Consider the following 21208-nt stretch of genomic DNA (forward strand, 5'->3'; position numbering starts at 1 on the left):
TCGGAAAATCGGTCATGTTAATCGGAAATCGGCAATCGGTCACGATAATCGGCCTCGATCGCTAATCAACAATCGGTTACGACAATCGGAATCGGTCAAAAATCGGAATCGACAAATCGGTCACGACAATCGGCATCGATAATCAGTAGATAAACAAAGCGGGGTCCATAGGTGATCAACCGATCAACCATAGTATAAAGATCGACACTCAGCCGTGGTTATATCAATTAGATAGCATGGAGCCATCCGTCTACGGTGAATGGGGCCCACTTATTTGGGTTAACCCACTAAGGGAATGATGAGAATGGGCCTAACAAGGCCTAAGGAAAGGTCATAATGTGGACATCCAACCATCATTGCCTATCAATGTGGACATCTAACCAACATTGCTCCCAAGGAGTGGCCTACATAAGGAATTCATACACAATGTAACGGCCACACATACATCACATTGGGCCTCGCTCATGGGCCTCACATATATTGCATCGGGTCGATTGAGTGGGCCGCTCAAATGGGCCAAACCAAATGGGTCGCTTTAAATGGACCGCGTCAAATGGGCCCGAGTCAAATGGGCCAAATGTATTTCAAATCGGGCCCACCCTTATGTATTTTGAGATCCGACCTATTCATAAGTTAACATAGAGATAAATGAAGTGAAAATAATTGTCAGTTTTAATTGGAACTACTGCGGCCCTTAGAAGTTTGAATGGTGGATGTCACGGTCCACTATTTAAATGGTGGGGTCCACTTGAACTTTAGATCTGACCCATTCTTTTGCTCACACCATAAAATGATATTTCAAATGGTTGGACGGTTTGTATACAGCACATGTATCATGGTGGGTCCCATAGATAAACGGCGTGGATGGAACGGGTGGGACCCACGGAGATTGCTGCCGTGTGCAGCGACTGGTGGTGGAGCCCACTCTCCTGTATAAATATAAAATATATAATGAATATAATACATGTATATTATAGCTGCTGCAACTGCAGCTTGCATTTAAAGGTAGAGGTGGTCCCATGTAGGGCCCACCCTTTTATATATATATAATATAATATATAATATATATAATATATAAAATATAAAATGCATTGCCGCTGAAGTGCAGCTCTCAGCATTAAAAGGGAGAGGTGGGTCCCACGTAGGACCCACCACAACATTAAAGATATAATATTATTTTATATTATAATAAACTATATAATATATTAATATTATATTAAAATATAGACAACGTCCAGGCCCTGGACGGCTTGGACGGTCACATGCATTAAGGGAGGCCCCACACGTGGGGTGGGTCCCACCGTCCAGGGACGGTGGAGACCACACAGCACGGTGTGGCCCATCAACGTGAATGGACGGCGTGGGTGGGACCCATGACCCCACCGACCACAGCGTTGAAATGAGGTATCTTTCACTCCCTGGCAGCCACCTGCACTTGAAATAAATGCCAAGACGTCAGCGTTGAAATGAGGTATCTTTCACTCCGTCTACCAGTTGAGCCGTGGATATGGGTCCCACCGTCTGGACGGTCTGGATCTCTCGTGGGACCCGCAAAAAAACTATTGACGTCAAATGGCAGATGGGTCCCACCATCTAGACAGCTTGGATGTTGACGCCAAGAGGGGCAATGCCCTGCTGCCGGTATAAAGAAATTGATGGACAGTGTGGGTAAGACCCATACACCACGTGTGGTCCCCACACCTCGTGAGATGCTGGGTCCCACCAGATAGATGGACAGCGTGGGATCACTCCCATGCACAAAAGCTGCCAGTGGGTGGGTCCCACGTAGCAGTGGCCCACCCATTTAATATAAGATATTATATAATATATAATATATGGAATATATACTATATGTATGGTATATACACATGTGTGTGTGTGTTAAAGTAGGTGGCAACGTCCAGCGTCCAAGGACGCTGGACGGCTTGGGTGAAAGGGGCTCACCTGTCAAGTAAGCCCCACATGAATGGACGGTTTGGATGGCCTTTCCCAACACGGTGGCCCCACGTCAGGTGGGCCACACTCTTGGATCAAACTGATATTGGTGTTTTCCTTCATTTGGGCCCGTCCAAACGGACTTCCATGTGGGCTACTCAGTGGACGGCATGGATAAAATACATACATCATAGGTGGGCCACGATCATAGAGAGAGAGAGAGAGAGAGAGAGAGAGAGAGAGAGAGAGAGAGAAGAACGTGTAGGGGAGGGACACTATTGGGCCCTCCCATGAGCAATACATACAACAAGTGGGTCCCACAACAAGTGGACCCTTAAATCAAAAAAAAAGAAGGATGAGGGTCCAAGATCACCCACCGTCTTCTTCTCGTTCCCTTGGCTTCCTTTGCTTCTTAGCTTCGATCCTAATGGAGGAGATGGAATTTTGATGGTTGAGATAGGAGATGAGAGAGTGGGAAAGTGGGCCACACACAAAGTTCTCTTAGAGGTTAGAAAATGCTTGGACGTGTGATCTTTTGGAGTTGCTTGGGAAAAATGGTTTTGAGAATGAGAGAGAGAGAGGGTTGTAAAGAGAGGGAGAGAGAGATGGGTGATAGATGTGGTGAGTGATGGGTGTGTAAGAGCTTTTTGACTTTTGAGGTAATTTGTGTAAGAAATGTATGGGGTGTGTAAGGCTTTATTGACTTATGGGGTTGCTTGGGGATGGGTGTGAGGTGATGTGTACTTGACATGTACTTGACCCTTGATGGGATTGATTGATGGATTGAGGTGACAAGTCGTAGAGATTCTCTTGGGTTTTGCAACGCGCGGTGTTTTTCTCGAACTGAACACGGGCCCACATCTTCTGGCTAGGGTATCGGATCGGTGTGCAAGACGCGGCGTTGGAACCGCGGCGACGGTGCGGTCGCAATGGTACAAGTCTCGGATTGAGTCAACTCAGGTTTGTAGGACTCGGCCTAGGATCGCGCGCAAACGTCGGATAAAGGTCGAAGGTTGCCGGAATTCGACCGAGAGGACCGTAGAAGTTGACGGAATAGTACGAACTAGGATACGGGCCTTACAGGATATAACACACACCATGGTGGGGCCCACAAAACTTTCCCACGTCAACACGGTACCAACCTAGGTGCCATACTCTACACTACACTATTGAAGCTCTCTGGAGCGGAATAGGTGTGATTGGGTAATGCATTAGTGGGTAATGCCCTGACCATGGTGCCCAACTTAATGTATGTGCTGTATATCCAAGCCGTCTATTAGTTTTTTTAGATCATTCTAGGGCTTGGTCCAAAAAATGAAGTAGATCCAAATCTCAAGTGGACCACACCACACGAAAATAGTGGTGATTAAATGCCCACCATTAAAAACTTCCTAGGGTCCATTGTAATGTTTATTTGCCATCCAACCTATTGATTAGGTCACATAGATCTGGATGAAGGGAAAACACAAATATTAGCTCAATGCAAAACTTTTGTCATGAAGTTTTTAATGGTGGGCATTCAATACCACACTTTGCTGTGGTCCACCTGAGATTTGGATTTGCCTCATTTTTAGGCTCATGCCCTAAAACAAGCTGGTAAGATGGTGGGACAATGTGGATTTCACATGGAGATCAAGGTGGGCCACCTCATTTTTTTTGGATGGCATAGGACCCTATTCAACACTGACAGGGATGATCCAATCCATCGATTATTTGGCCTTATTTTCTATGGCCATTCCCTTTCCTGGCCATCGATGGGATGGTTGTGATTGCCTTAAAAAGTGATTCTTTAGAATCATAAACCATCCATGATGGGCCGTAAACAAATAGGTGGATCAAGTTGTTGCTTGCGCGGGGTCTCTTCTCTTGGCTCAATGGTAGACACTGTGTCTCATATCTGAGGTCAAGGGTTCGAGAACCCATGCCTGCGTGGGGTGGTAGTGTGTGTGTGTGTGTGTGTGTTTCTCACCTTTCAAAAAATAAAAATAAAAATAAATGTTGCTTGCGCCTATTTTTTTAAACAACGTGGACCATCCATGTTAAAGACCATTGATCAAACAATTAATATTTGTTAGATATGGTGGTGCATGAAATGCACGTTAGATCTAATGAACGGTCTGGGTCAAAGCATTGGGCTGTCTCAATGGACAACTGAATTGCAAATCTGGCAATTATGATTATAGACTCAAATCTGGCCTAGACAAAAGATGTTAGCTACATACTGTGGATGTAGGTAATTGTTGTATGCCTGTTCAGGCTGTCCAAGCTGTGGGTTCTGTTGTAAATGGATCATAGCCTCAAAATCAAAAGTCATCTATAGATCTAACAATTCGATTTGTGGCTGTCAAATGAATGGCTAAAACTAAATTGGTTAGGGTACAATATCAACAGGCTAATTCAGATGGATTAAAATCATCCAATCAGTATGATATTTGAGTTATTTCTCCATCTAAAATGGAGTCCAATGGTGTGGCCTGTGTCACCAATGTGCTTGGACTACAAAACTAAAGGCCACATGTGTAGAAAAACTAGAAACTGGAAATCTGAACATACAATGCATATCCTTGGGATGAGTATCATCTACTTGCCTCAACAGAATCAATTCGTGTTACTGTACGTGACAAACATAAAAGATCCAGACCATTCATTTACTTGGCTTTATTTGGTGGGAAAAGTATTAAAATTTTATAGGAATGGGCATAGGTTTGCCAAATTTGGAGGCATGGCAATGACAGGTTTCTTCTCATACTCTGCAAAAGATAGAAATTAGGGTCCATATATTCAAATATAACAAATTGCCAATGTTCAGACTTTTGCAGTTTGTTTACCAAACAAGTTTTTTGTGAAAAAAGTGCTTGTTTTCGATCTCAGGAATTTTTCCAGACAAATTACCAAACAAAAATTTCAGCACTTATAATTCAACACTTCAAATTTTCAGCACTTACATTGATATTCAGACCTTATTTTTTAGTTTACCAAACGACACCGTAGTCTCATCCTCCTTTAAGGCCCTTCAATCCTAATCAAAGTTACTGGCCTTGTCAACAATGTTTTCAGTATCGGTATCAACCAGTGATCGAAATATCGATACTATCGGCCGATATATCGGCCGATATTATCGGTATCGCACCATTGCGAGACGAAACTCCTCCGATAACCCCCGGAAGATACCAAAAATCCAAAACTTCAGATATCGCATGATTTTATCGTCAATATCGTGCGATATATCGTCGATATCTGCGATACATCGTCGATATCGCCGATATTATCGGTATCGCAGTCCAACGATACGAAACTCGTCCGAAGAAAGTAAGAAATTTTTTTGTCGTGCGTAAATGTTCCGAAAAAATCGGAAAAAAAAATGGGGAACTTTCAAGAGGGTGGATTTCCGTACCTGTAGAGGAGATTTCCCTGATTGGAAGCCACATTTGGTGGGCCATTCGAATCGAAGCTCACCATTCGTAGGTTAGGGTAAAGAAAATCTCCGATTCCTTTTTTTTTTTTCCTTTCTTTGAATAGATTTTTGCTTGAAAATGGAAGTGATTTTGGAAGAAAATCTGAAAAAAATCAGAGAAATCCGGAGATTTGGGGAGAGAATTTCGGGGTTTTAGCGTTCTGGAAGGCCGGAACCCTCTTTCCGGAACCTCTCTGCAATTTTTTTTAAAAATGGCTTTCGAGCCTTTTTTTATTGGGCTAAATGCGCGCGCATGAAGTTTCTGCGTTGGGATGATAGGTGGGGCCACCGTGTTGTTTGTTAGAAATCCGCCATGTCCATCTGTTTTGCGAGCTCATTTTAAGACATGTGACCGAAAATGAGGTTGATCGAAAGCTTAGGTGGGCCGCACAAGAGGAAACAATAGGGAGTCGGTGAGACCGTTGAAACATTTTTATGGCCACAACAGTTTAATATCAGGATAATTTTTTCGTGTTTTCACTTCATCCCAAGGGAATGACCTTATAAAGGGTTTGGATGTCATATAAACATCAAGTTGGAGCCCAGGAAAGTTTCAACAGTAGGAAACTCTTTCCCCAGTTTCCCTCTTGTATGGCCCATTTGATTTTTGGATCTACGTCATTTTCAGTCGCATATCCTAAAATGAGCTTGCAGAATGGATGGACGGGGTGGATTTCTGAAAAACATCACAGTGGGCCCCATATTGCATCCCAGCGTAGGAACTTCTTCCAAAAGCCTTTCCCAAGAAGAGGCATCCTCACCTACGCATCTAGGCACGTGCGCACCTTTGCACACCTGTCATGGGTCTCCAATCTGAACAGTCCATGTGATGCGGCATCTCATGAAACTTACAAGGACCAATTTTCACCTTGATATAAAACTCTGGTAGGCCATAGCAAAGAAAGATGTAAATCAAGGGAGTAAACTGTTTTCTTTTTCCATGGCCAACCAAAGTTTTGGATTAAAGTAAAAGTTGCGACATAGGGATTTCATGGGGTACTGAATCACGTGGACTGTTCAGATTTTGGAATAGTATCACTTATGGTGAATTATCAGAAAGTTCTCATGCTAACCCGTGCGCAACTGAGCATTTTGGTTGGCAGGAAATCCGCTTCCGGCACGGATTGGGAGCTAGAGACAGATGGCGGTCCTGTCAGGGGCTCTATATGGCCCACCATGATATATGTGTTTTATCTACACCATCCATCCATTTTTTATAGGTCATTTTAGTGCATGATCCCAAAGTGTAGCCAGATATGTGGCTCAAATGGACCACACCAAAGAAAACAGTGGTTTCAATGGTGGCATCTTTATTCCCACTGTTTTGTCGTGATGTGGTCCACTTGATCTCTGGATCTGCCCCATTTTTTGGCTTATGCTTTAAAATTATCCGAAAAAATGAATGGACAACATGGATACAATAGATGGGGCCCACACAATCTGCCTCTTTTTTTGTGCCAAGACCAATAAAAAAGTAAAGACGTGTGTATTATAAAAAAATAAAATAATAATAAAGTACATTCAATTATCGAGTGAACCATGCTAGAGGAAAAAGTGGTGATTGACTATTAATAAGCCATGAAAGTTTTGGATCAACCGTATATTTGTTTTTTCCTTTCATCTAGCTCATGTGAACTTATCAACATAGTGGATGGTAATTAACACTACAAAAACATTAAGGTGAGCAGTAAGAAGGTTTGAATGGTAGGGACTTTAATCAATACTCTTTCTTATGGCATGGTCCACTAGATAATTGGATCTGCTTCATTTTTGGGATGGTACCGTAGATTAAGGTGGCAAAATAGTTGGACGGTGTGGATATACATGTCTTAATACATTTATAAATGTTATGCATTATATTTGAATACAGTTGCCTTAGTTCAATCAGACAACGCAAACTTAAGATCCTATACAAAGGAAACATATTGTGTGCACTTGATTTTAAGATGTTATGGTTTAAAAGTGTGTATTAATATCTTTTTTTAAGAATATCTGAAGTTTCATTGAAAAATTCAATCAATTTTCTAATGTTTCCCCATGTTTCCCAAAAAGTGCGATAAATTATGCGATACAAACGATATATCCCATGCGATAACCGATATGTATCTGTATCCCAAGGGTGCGATACATTGTGCGATACCGATATTTCGAACACTGGTATCAACACATGTATCACACCCTTAAGATATGTAAATATACGGGTATTGCATGGGAAATATTGTATGTATTGCATGTATCACATAATATATTGCTGTTTTTAGGAAACATTGGGAAATTGGTTGAATTTTTGAATGAAACTTTAAGGGACATTAAAAAAGTCCTCATTACACATTTTTTTTTTTTTGAGAAGCAACCAAGTTTTATTGAGAAGAGACAAAAAGCGGAAAAGAATACAACAAAAGAGAAAAGGAAAAGAAAAACTACAGGCCCAAAAGGGCAACAATGATGAAAGGATGCAAATCCTTCAAGCCCGAAGTCCATTCAGTGACCCACACTAAAGCTTTTTGGAAGATCTGCTCCACTGACTCGGACTTGTTCTCAAAACACCTCCTGTTTCTCTCTCCCCAAATTTCCCACAAGGCAGCCATAGGCGCCAAATGCCAAACCGCCTTGCCTTCCTTGCCCACACCACCTTCGTCCCATGAAGCCAAAAAGTAGGGAATGGTGGCCAAACCATTCCACATGATAATTTCCTTACACACTTATAACTCAAAAGATCATAAAAAATGATTCTACACAAGTTTCCTTTGTATAGGGTCCTAAACTATGTGCCTGTCCGACAAAAGTGATGCAACTATATTTGGTTCATATAATTTAACTGAGGTTCCTCCTAAAATGTCCTATCAGCCTTTGTTCTCACTAGCAACCTTAAAAGATGAATAAGTTCGGGATTGTAATGAAATTTTAGGGGATGGTGTGGTCTGGAGCTTAAGATTCAGAAGAAGCCTATTAGATGAGGAATCGGTTATCTTTGCAAATTTATTAATCAGATTGAATGAATCCCAATTGATATCTCGGCTGAGGATAGGAAGAGGTAGACACCAGTGGCAATTTCTCGCTGAAGTTGCTCTATTCGATCTTGATGCTCGAATTGGTGACCCCCCTCCTCGTGTTCTTATTTGGGGGGCTCGTGTGCCCCTAGGATCATGGTGTTTGCATGGGTCACCATGACAAATAAATTATTGATGTTGGATAATTTAAAGAAATGAACATGTCATCAATCTGTCTCATGTGCAGAAAAGAGGAAGAATCTGTTGACCACTTGTTCACTCACTGGGGTGTAGCGAAATAAGTTTGCGAGTTCCTCCTTGATCGTTTTGGGATATCGTGGATTTTCTATAGATCCATTGGGGACTTGTTGATGGAATCTAGGAGCAGCCCACGCAACAAAAGAAAAGTATCCTGTGTATTAGTGTGTTTTTTGCAATTATATGTGGATTGTGGAGGTTGTGGGATGAGAATAATACCCTTTTTAAAGAGTCAACTTGCAATGATAAAAAAAAAGAAGTCATTTGAGAGGATTCCAACTCCTCTCGTTTCTGATTCTTGGCTTTTTGAAGGGTTTTCAAAAAGTGAAGAGATTGAGCATCTGGATTCACCCAAATCCATGCTGCCAAATGCCCCTAGTTTCCCAATTCCTTTAAAATACATGCTGCCAAACAAGCCCTCATTCTCTCCCTTGGGTGCTTTCAAAATCTTGGAGACCAAATCCTCTTGCTTCTCTTTTGGCATTTTGAAGCTGTGGCCTGCTGGTAGGATGAAACGTTAAGCAGTCTGGTAAGCTTGGAGCTTATGCTTGCATTTTCACAAAAAAACATCACTCCAAAACTTTATTCTAGAACCGTCACCAACCACAAATTCCACCCTTCCATGAACTTCTCCCTCCTGCTTATCGCTGCCTTTCAAATTCCAGATGCTCTGCAGGTTGATGACACGAGTATAGTCCATCCTCCCTGGGGAGCCTCATACTTGCCAGCAATTATCCGTTTGCAATACCTATTCTACTCTCTCCTAGACCTTATATCCACTTTCCGAGTAGCGTGTGATTCATAATCTCAGGATCTTGAATTCGTGTCCCCCCGTGAGACTGTTGTTGGCATGCCTCCTTCCACCCTACTAGGGGGTGCTTCTTGACTTCCCTTGCGGAAGGAAATCTCTTTGAAAATTTTCAATTCAATTGATAACACCTGCTGGGCATTGGAATAAAGACATGTAATAAATTGGCATATTGGCAAAGCATCTTTTATCAGGGTAATATGACCACCCAAACATAACTACTTTCTATTCCATGCAGATAGTTCATGTTCCACTCTCTTCAACATAATCACATAAGCACTTAGGGGCCTTCCAACACACCATTGATGCCCAAGATACGATGCCAGGAGCTTCCACACCTTGCAGCCAAAGACACAGTTGAGGATGTTTCCAATAGAATTAGAGTTGGTTGGATGAAGTGGAGATGTTTCGCTGGAGTTTTGTGTGATTTCCGCATGCTGATGATGCTCGAGGAAAAAAAATTATAAGACCATTCATCTGGATGCTTTATGGGCAAAGTGTTGTGCAATTAAGAAACAACAATGAGCAGAGATGAGCATTGCAGAGGTGTTGAAGGTAATGTCAGGCAGCACACATACATATTTAAAGCAATTGTATGCATGTGCCAGCATGTTGTGTTTCACAAGGCCATTGTGTATGACACCTTGTATGCATGCCTGTGTTGGTCACTGACAAATACTTACGCGTCAAAGATGCATAGGTTCTTCAGTTGCGAGGGTTGAAGTTTAGAGGGCTTTGTGCCTTGGAATGATTTTGGTGAGGGAGCCAGGTGATGATATAAGTTATCATTCTCCAGGATGGATCTTTTGTTACTCTCAAATCTCAATTTGGTGTGTAATTTAGAAGTCATACATTGATTAACCAACAACCAAAGTACTTTTGGACTTCTCTCTTATACCATGAGAAATGTCAAAAGTGCTGTAAGTGAAACTTTTTTGCCTTTGAAATAGCAAACTAGTTATGGCAATGAATCTTTCTGGAATGTTGTTAAAAGAAACGATGAGATCAATTTTAGACTCTACTTACTCGTGCACAATTCAAGATTTGTCAGAATTCTCTTTTATTTTCCCTTTATTTTGTTATTGCTTTACATGACCAAGTTAACACTGCTTTCCTTTGGTTGGCTTCTGAGCTTTACTGGTACCATTGAATTTTGCTTTTCATCGTTTGCCCATTCTGTTAAAATTTTCATGTGGATCTATTTATCATAACAATGTCATTCGTGCAGATCATTTCAAGTTGGAAGGGAGAAATTTCTTATACCATGGCTTCTCGTGATAAATCGCAAGAGCTCTGAAGTTCCAATGATTGATGTCCACTTGGTAAGACTTGCGACTAGTTTAAGTTTCTAAATGTTTCTTTGATTAATATTGTTCTCGGTAGTTTTGTTGATTGCAAACACAATTAAGTTCAGCTACATCTTTAAACATCTGAATCTCAATTTTTGTTATGTTGGATGGAAGGCTTAATGTTAAGGTTGGATGTACTGCAGAGGTACTCGGGAAGTGATTTACATGGCGTCACGGCTAGAGTTATAGACATGCCTCACCACTGTATGCCATATCACTCTCCATATGTTATTCTTTCACTTCTTTATCTGAATATTAGCATAGTGCCTTAGGCTACTACTCTGTTTGCTGCTTCTTTTTTTGATCAGTTGCTCCACCTGCTTTTCTAGCACTGCAAAAAACCTAACAGTTTGGTTAACTAAGTTTAAACCATACCAATTATAAATTTTGTGTAGGATGAACCTAGTGAATATATCCGGCTTGGGGGTTCTATATGAGGCAATTGATTTCACAGAGAGAGGGAGAGGAATGGCTAGGGCAACAACTTGTTGTGTTGTGCATGTGCTTAGTCAAAAGACTAACACACACACAGAGATATTAGTATGAAGGAAAAGTTACAGTGCTCTGTTGGGGTACATTCACATGTACACACAACTTACATATATTTCCACTCCTCCTCAAGCTGGAGCATGTATATTGATCGTGCTTAGCTTGGAATACATACAAAGATAATGGAAATGATGGGTATGGATTATAGTCCAACCCCCCAACGCACAACATGTTAGAACATAGACTGAAGGTTGGACTTCCTTCATCTGTAGAATCTTCTCTTCGAGTACACAAATCATAACAAAACTCAACAAAAATTGAGTCAATAACATTCTCTCAGAAATATGAGCGTGCATCGCATGCTACACTTGAGAGAACAAACACAAGGTGAGGGTGCATCATGTGCAACTACACTCACAACCATTGTTCAAAGTATCTATGATATTATTGAAATATCCCTGATATTATCTCTATTTCCAGCTCAGCAATACCGACAACACTGGTAGCGATACCGATAATACTGGTAGTATCAGAAATTCTAGGTATGGGCGATGTATTGCCAATGTATTGCCAAAATTTTTTACTGTGTAAATTTCAGGTGTCGCTTATATTGCCAATGCATTGATATCGCCAATATTTTTTACTGTGCAAATTTCAGGTGTTGCTTGTATTGCCAGTATATCAGCGATATTTCGATATTATCGCCAATGTATCGATATCACTAAAAATTTGTTTATTATAAAATTTTCCCTTTTAAATTTTTTTATGGGCACATGGTTGTATACATTGTTCAATTTGTCAATGATAATATCGTAATATTATCATTATCACAACATGGGCGACGTCGAGACCACAATCTTTCGTTTTCTTTCTAGTTGTCGACGATTTCTTGATGAAATATCGTGTGTTATCAATATTCTGAAATATCGATGGATCTTTGGATGGAAGGTTAGATGGTTGGATTGATTTCTTACCACAACACATGCTTTTAGGTATACATTAAATGGAAACTTATTATCTCTGCATTCTTTTTGCAAATTTTTTATTCGTAAATATGCAAATGTGTATTTTAGCATCTCCTGAAGTTTCATTGAAAAATTCCACCGTTTCCCCATGTTTCCCCACATTTCCGGTTATCGGCAATATTATCGATTATATTGATATTGTTTCCATATCCCCGGCCAATGAAACTTGTAGCGATACCGATACTTCGAACATTGCTCACAACAAACAACAGGGTGGAGGGACACTCACACCATAAATATGCTTAAGAAAGGAATGGAAGATAAATTGTAAAGGAAAGATCCACCATTTGTAAAGAACCCCCATGCAAAGTTGGGTGAAGCATTTCATCAAACACCTTGTGTGCTTCCGAGCCTTCTAAGCACCGTGACAAGAGTATCAACATTGATATCAACCTTCAAAATGATTTTACAAGGTATTTTGCAGCCCCACAACATCAAATCATGAAGAACAAAGAAAAAAACCAGTAACAAAACCTGCGAAATAAGAGACTTATGGCACCCATCTCTTGCAAAAGATGTCGTAGTACCCTCAAACCTCGATGAAACTTCATGAATCTTTTCCCTGATGATCGCTCTTGATCAATCACACCTACCCCTTGGAGAAGAACTGCTTAAAAACCTTTCAGAAAAACACTATATCAATTAAGAAAGAAATGCGAACTTCTGATTTTTTCTTCATTTCCTGCAGAAACACTACAAAAAACCACTCCAATCTACGCATAAAACTCTTCCTCTAATATCCAGATCTAATAAATCTAACAACTTTTGCTCCACAAAGACGGGCTGACCATACACTGTTGACGCCATCCGGATGATGTCAGCAGTGGGGCCCACTATCGCAGGTTGCGGGCAGATCCCGAATCGATGATCTAATACCAAGTAGAAATTTAATAGAGAAGAAATGTAGAGAAGAAAGGAGAGGGGAAGAGAAGAGGGAGAGGAACGGGTAGCGCAACAACTAGTTGTGTTGTGCTTAGTCAAAAGACTAACACACACACATATATATTAGTATGAAGGAAAAGTTATAGTGCTCTGCTGGGGTACATACAAGCACACACACACACACACACATATTAGTATGAAGGAAAAGTTACAGTGCTCTGCTGGGGTACATACAAGCATACACACACAAATTACATATATTTCCACACACAGATGGTAGGAGGTTGTGCCACTCATGTGTCATATTCAAGGTGTTCCATAACGGTAATGGTGGCCGTAATGGCCACCATCGTTACCTTTACGGTATGGGGCATAACGGCTATTACGGCCCCGTTACGGACGTTATGGTTTCACTTTTTTATTTTTTTATTTATTGAAAAACACCCGAAAAACCTGTATCTGCCCCATAGTGTTGATTAAAAAGAATGAAAAACCTGTGTCTGTCCCGTGATAGATCATTACGGGGCTATTATGGCCTTTATAAGGGATGTAACGTGCCGTTGATGGCAATTACGGGTCAATTTTTTTCCATAATGGCTGTTACAGTTGTTACGACCTTGTAACATGTAACGGTTGCCACCGTTACGGCACACCATGACTCATATTCCTATTCTTTTTCCAAACTTTGAAGGAAACAAACTGGAAACAATTGCGCTTTTTTTTTTTTTTTTGAAAATTACTTCGGCTCTTATATTCGTGTTGAAATCAGTTAGTGACTTTCTTGAGTTTTTGATTGAATTCATGGAATGCAATGATTATTTAGGTATTGATCACAAATGAGATGACCTCGATGACATATGTATGAGTCTGGTATATAACTAGGGTTTGCATTTTTTTTAAGATAATGATTTTTATTAAAGCTGACAAAATTGGCAAATTACACCAGCGAGACCCAATGGAAATGGGAAAGACTGCAATCATCGAATGACTCAATGCACGAGGCCTACCCTATAACATCCAACTAGGCCCTTCTAAACATTTCTGACATTGAGGCACTCCGATTTCGAAAGCATGGATTATTTCTTTCTCCCTGTAAGGCCCATAAACCTGCTAGGAATGCAAGCCTCCAAACCACCTTCCCTTTTTTTCCCTAAAGGATGCAAAGAACCTCTCCCACACTTTAATGAAAGAATAATTAATAAAAAGGTGGACGACCGATTCCTCACTCTGCATACACATAACACATATGTTAGGGAGGACCATCCTCTTCTGAAGGTCGTTGACTGTTTGTACACATGCTAACTTTAGGCCATCACGTTATGGCAAAATCTTTGTTGATTCAATTGCTGCTACTTAGTATTGAATTTTGGAAATGGATTGATTTTGAATTGATCTTAGAGTTGTAAAATCATGGTTGAAGATTTAACTGGATTCTAGGATGTCTTAGGGTCTACTCTTAAGTCTTACCTTCTAGGAGGTAGATGCATTACAATTTTTTAGTTCTTTGAAGTTCTTCCTTGAGTTTTTATTTTTATTTTTAATTTTTAATTTTTTTTAATGATTTCAATTACACTTAGTCATCTCCTGTTTGAATATTCTTGTATGGTGTGTTTACTTCATTTATTCTAGCAAGACGGGTATTGAATTCTCATTTACTTGATAACAATTTGCAAAACTTGCCACAAGGAGCGTATACTGCTTTAAAAAAAAAAAAACTCCACCTTTAATACCACAAGGACCTAGGATGCATACCTAAAGATTTGGCTGCTATAAACTTGTGGCTTCCAAAGAATCAAATCCCCGCTGCAATGCCATTTGAAAAAAACACCCATTGAATTTGCCCCTTTCGAAATCTAATAAATAATATCATTAATGAGCGAATCAATTTTGGATTTTTAACTTAAAACTTATTTGAACTAAAGATTTTGGAGTCTTTACAACAATGCATTAGTGACAACAATAACGAGTAGCCTTTCACTTGTCATGTATGCAATTTTTTTTTTTTGTTTTGTTTTGTTTTTTTGTTTTGTTTTTTGAAAGATGTTCTCATGTATGCACCAGTATTTCAAATAGCGCCCGTAGCGTATGCTATGTAGTGTAGCGTGGCTGTAGTGCTATGTAGTGTCCTAAATAGCGTAAATCCCTGTAGCGTACACTATAGGGGTTGTAGCGTACGCTATAGGGGTTGTAGCATACACTATATCTACGTAGCGCGTAGCGTACGTAGTGTAAGTTACAATGTATTTTTTTACTATATTTTTTATTACATTTTTCATGTTTTCTTTGCATTTAATGTTGAGGAATGTGACACTTGTATTGTACTTGATACTTTTAACCTATGGAATTTTTGTTTCTTTTCATAATTGTGACTTGTGATTTCAATTAGACATTATTAATTAAAGTGGTTTGCGTAGATAGTTGTTGATGTGATAATTATTTGATTTGGCTTATATATGTGGATTGGCTTTTGATAAATGATAACTAATAAATTGTTTGAACGTGCTTATAATTGATAAAATGAATCATCATTTAAGCATATATATATATATTTCCTTTTTTTTTTCCCACTATTTATTATACCTGTCCTATTTTAAAATTAAAAAATGGAAGTATTGTGTAGCTTATGCTACACGCTACGTATTTTCGCTACACGCTATAGAGGGTTGAGCACTATGCATCATGATACCGCTATTTAAAACACTAGTATGCACTAAACAATCTACAATAGAAAAGCAAAAGTTGAATCCTTTATAATTGCTTATTTCAACCAGGAGACAATTATAGATACACGCTTGTCAAATACTTGGGTCTCGCACGTACCTACTAGGTTGGCATGTTTGTTGAGTATCTCGTCTTCAACCTATCCTATCACAAATTGCTTTGGAATTTTTCCATGTAATTTTGCTTGTAGCATTAACTAAGGGCCTGTTTGGATTTGTGTATAGTATTGTATTGTATTGTATTTGGGTACTGTTCATGTATACATTGGACGGTTTTCAGAATACATCCAAATCAAGCAGATACTAATCAATGTTTGGATTGGAGGTATTGGTTGGCATAGTATACAATACCTTATACAGATTAATGTTTGCATAAGAGGTATTAAAACTGGGTACTGTATAATCATACAAATTTCAACTCTACCAGTATGGATGGTCAACCCACGTTTGGGTAGCAACCCACCTGTGATATGTGGACCCCATGTGTAATCCTGACGTCATCCACGCCCCAAAAAACAAAATAACAAAAACAAAATACCAAAACATGCATTTTAATTTGAAAAAAATTAGAGAAAACAAGTAGATGATATTGACGGCTCCAGAAAACAAAACAACAAAAAACAAATTTAAAAAATAAATAAATTTACAGACGTATATTGCAAATGATATTGAAAGTTCCCAGTACTAGTCTTTCGCTAACCTGCACTGGTTTTTCGCTCCTAGTATCACCCTTGTTTGGAAGAGGGAGATTCATACCTGTAGGATTTCCGTGTGAAACCACGATCAGGTTTGCGATTGCCCGATTGGTAAGTCGCAACGTCGCAAGCAGAGAATCCTGCCCACTGAACGGAGTAACCTGCGTGTGGAAGAGAAGATTTTCAACAGCAAAACGACATGCAGAAGATCGATGTTAAACGAAGGGGATGATGGTGTAGAGATATCTCCTTCTCCCGTTGGAGAATAGCCTCTGGAGTTTTGAAAAACTCGTCCGTTGCCGAATACAACGCAATGAAGAATGCAGTACTGACGGATTGTGAACATCATGACAATACTCTACCGTGATGAGGACATCGTGCACATGCACGCCCGCACACCACCACCCCTACGCATGTATGTACGCAGGAGGACCCCACCATTGATCTGGCTCGATGACGACGTCCATGGAGGGCCTCCTAGCTAGAAGATAAGTTTTGGTTTAGAAAAGTGGGCCCGATAGTTAAGAAAAGCCCATCATGGGATCTCATGATTGTGGCCCACTCGTCGGATTGATTTCATATTTTAGGTTTTGCTTATTGTTATTATTTAGAACATTGTGAACGCTTTAGGTTTTTCTGTTTGGTTTTTATTTTAGTTTACTTCATCGCCAAGTAATAGGTTGCGCACATGGTGCGAGTTTTGGGGTATAGGATTTTCCTTATAAATACGCACCCCATGAAGTTCTTTTGATTCATTGAAGTTAATAAAAAATTTCTGCTTTATTTTTTTGCTCTCTTCGTGAGTTGTGGAAGAATTCAAAAGTGGGTGCAAAACCCTCCCTTTTCGATGGGCTAACTACCGTGGTGTGAAGCCACATCAATCCTAATTCACCCCCATCTTCCATCATCTTTTTTTCCATCTTCTCCCACCATCCGTATTTTAAATTTGTCCTTTTGTTGCATCAGATTTCTTCATTACAGCAGGTTTTCAGATTTCGGCCCTCAGGCGAGCTGAAACTTCGGCGGAGCACCACACACAAACCGTACATCGGATCGAGCTGAGATTTGGGGGTTTTGGAGTCCATCCCTGGCCAACCAGGGCCAAGGTGGCCTTTTTCTAAATAGTGGGCCCCACACACGTGCTGCCGGGATCACACGCACGTCCGTCTGGGCCATTGTTGCTGTCCACACGCGGGATCATCTTTTGGCTCAGGTTTTTATCCTCTTTTATCCTCTCATAGCCGTTTTTCATGAATCCTAATCTTAGATTACATGATCCCTAATTGATTTGCCCATTTTTATCACCTTAGGGTTCCTTGAATTGAAATTAGGAAATCCCTTGGATTAGGGACTGATTTTTATGCATGAGTAGTTGATTTTATTTCCCTTTGACATCGTTTGGTTTATAATTTTTATTGGTCCAGTCCTAGCCTGTGTCTGCTTGGACCCACATAGATTCCCCTTTTTAATTGAATGTTTGGATTTTCATGTGGGACGTGGAATTTGTGTGATTGTTTTTGAATTGGTAGGATTTATGCCTGAAATCTTGCATATCATATTTAATTTTCCATGTCCTGCATCATACTGCCTTTTGGAAATTTTGGCTCTCGGCTGTATTCGCGCGCATGGGATTCAACTCCTATTCACTCTAATCCAAACACAGTAAACGTCACATCATACCATCTAATACGATACAATACAACCGAAAATGCATATCCAAACAGGCCCTAAGGTAATCACTTCAAATGAGCTACGTTTAAAGTTAGTTTTCGTATTATTTTACAAAATTTAAAAGTAATGAAATAACTTTAAAATCCATGGTGAATGGTGGACCATGTACAGGACTGACTACGAGGTTTTACAGCGGCTGGCTGTTCGTGTGCTTGCACAGACAGTCTCATCCTCACCCTATGAAAGAAATTAGAGCACTGTCTCCCTCTTCCACATAAATAAGCGCAATAGACTAGGGTATGAACAGCTTCAGAAGCTAATGTGTTGCCACTACAATATGAAGCTACAAGAGGTTGCTCTGATTCGAAGGAAGAAGAAAAGCACAAGAGGATCCACTAGACCTGCTGGCGGTTGGACTGCCTTCATTGATTCAGGACGAGGATGGGGACCCAATTTACCAGTGGGTTAAGTCGGATGACTTGGATACTTTAGATGGGTGACCTGAGCTGCATGTTGCATTGAGGATGGGGTAAGACAAGGGATCGATGTTGATGCGCATGTGAAGCAGCAAAAATCTCTTGATGAGGCATTCGACCCATTAACGTGGAGTTCGATGGGCAATCCACGACAGTCATTATCATGCCGGATACATGGTGGGGAGACATTGTCCAACACCGAGACAGAGTGTGATGCAGCAGGTGGATCTGGTGATGGTGATAAGTTTGATAACAGTGATGGGGGTGATGTGACTCTGACGACAGTAGCGATGATGGTGATGATGGTGACGGGGATGGTGTCGACAAGGGTGTGAGTTAGTCTTAGAGGTCTCTTAGCCCTTTCACTGAGGATGAGGATTTTGATCATGCCACACAGGACCTTGACCACAGTTCTCGTCTAAGAGGACCGCAACCTCATCTTATCTACAATTAGGCATATAAGCGTTATAGGTTTCAAAAGAAAAAACAGACAAAAAAGCTTTCTGATTTTGGGGAGGAGCTACTGGCAAAATGCATGAGGGACACAAGCTTTCGTGGGAAGCGATGTGACTCTAGTTTTGGTTCACGGATGAGGGAGGGGAGCTCGAGTTACAGGCCACAACATGGATATGGATCACAGACACATGAGAGTAGCTCGAGTTCTGTGCCACAATATGGGTATGGATATGGAGCTAATGGATATGCAGGGAGTGACTCCAGCAATTACGGATCATCATCATTTTACTACAGTCAAGACTTCACTTCTGCATATGGTCAGGTATATGGGCATCAATATGGATATGGAGGGAAGTATGGATACCCAATAGCTCCATCTATGCCCATCCCAGATCCATATCAGCTGTAGACTGTGACTATTACACAATACCCACAGATGGGCTTATTAGTTCAGTTCGAAGAGGATGAATACCAACGCTATGTCAGGGAGTATCTTAATTGATATTATTCTATTATGACTTGGGCATAGTATTGTTGATTTGTGGCGGAGCAGTATTCTTCCCCAGCCTTGTCGAGATGGAGACAATGATTTCGAGCCACCGCATAACCTTATGGGGGTCTAGGCCATAGCCAGTCATATAATTGATAGGCATGTTTTTTAAATTCTACGATATCTTTTGCTTTTGAATGCATTGGTTGTGTTTTCATACATGTCTTGATACATTTATAAATGTTATGCATAATATTTGAATATAGTTGCCTTATTTTAATCAAATAGCGCGTAGCTTAGGGTCCTATACAAAGGAAACCTATTATGTGCACTTATTTTTTGAGATTTTATAATTTAAAAGTGTTTTTTAAGATCTTTTTTAATAATCCCTGAAGTTTCATTGAAAAATTCAACCATTTTCCTAATGTTTCCCAATGTTTCCCAAAAAGTGCTATAAATTACGCGATACAAACAATATTTCCTGTGCGATAACCGATATGTAACTATATCCCAAGGTTGCGATACATTGCGCGATACCGATATTTCGAACACTGCTACAAATTATCATTCAACCACTTACCCTTCAGAAAAAAAAAAGAGATTACATTCAACCTCCTAATCAAGTTCCCTCTTGATGCCACTTGTCCATCATCTATGAATTTCTTGCCCTTTAGAAGGCCACCTGTATTCCTTAAAGTTACCACTCAGACATCTTAGATCTCTACAAATTTCGCCTTCTATCTCAGAAAGAGAGGTCTTACCTCCCTGAATTCCTAAGCTTTAAGCCTAAGAGATCATTCCTCACAGCCACTCAACACCTCTTGGCTAAAGCTACTGCAACAATAAGGAGAATTCAACAGCAACAACAAGAATTCAACACCCCCTCTGATACCAAACCTCTTGGCTAAAATACCGGCAACAATAAGGAGGATTCAACAACAATGAGAAGAATTCAGCACATTCAATGACTAACCGCAACAATAAGGAGGATTTAACAACAACGATATGAATTCAGCACAATCAGCGAAGAAAATTGAAGAAATCTAAGTACTTGGTTTCAGATCTAGAGACTTAAGAGACTTTCAGATCTGAGAAGGCTAGGAGTATGCCCCAGCCTTTGGGCTTTGAGATACATCACCAGTAACCTGTTTCTAATCTCTAGTAAGGGAATCTCCTTGATCTCTTGGTTTTCCCTTTCCTTTTTGCAAATTCAAGTTCAAAAAAGAAACAAGCAAGCACCTCTGCCGTAGCTCAAGTTGATCAAAATAGGAGACATTCAAGGACAATTCCACATGCTAATAAGCTTTCTTTCCCCTCTGTTGCCATTTTCTATAACTCTCCTTCTTTTTCTTAGATCCTTGAAAAACCATGTGGAGATTCATTTTGGCAGAATTTCACTTCTGAGAGAGTAGAGACTGCAATTTTGCAGTTGGAGAAGGGTGACTAATACCTTCCTTCCCCGTCACCAGGGCTCTTGAACAATCTATTGTGCCTGGACCTTTTGGTGTCA

General features: G+C 40.2%; 1 protein-coding gene across 2 annotated transcripts in view; it reads left to right on the plus strand.

Moving 5' to 3' along the window:
* The window catches only part of LOC131223807 (uncharacterized), a 77132-nt gene that overhangs the window by 13997 nt on the left and 41927 nt on the right, over positions 1–21208 (plus strand). For both annotated transcript variants that reach the window (XM_058219316.1, XM_058219317.1), the window contains exons 4-5: positions 10674–10767; positions 10938–10998. In XM_058219316.1, coding sequence (XP_058075299.1) covers positions 10674–10767; positions 10938–10998 — 155 coding nt within the window. The remainder of the gene's footprint in view (positions 1–10673; positions 10768–10937; positions 10999–21208) is intronic.

This window comes from Magnolia sinica, chromosome 13 (assembly GCF_029962835.1).
Source record: "Magnolia sinica isolate HGM2019 chromosome 13, MsV1, whole genome shotgun sequence".
Lineage (NCBI taxonomy): Eukaryota > Viridiplantae > Streptophyta > Magnoliopsida > Magnoliales > Magnoliaceae > Magnolia > Magnolia sinica.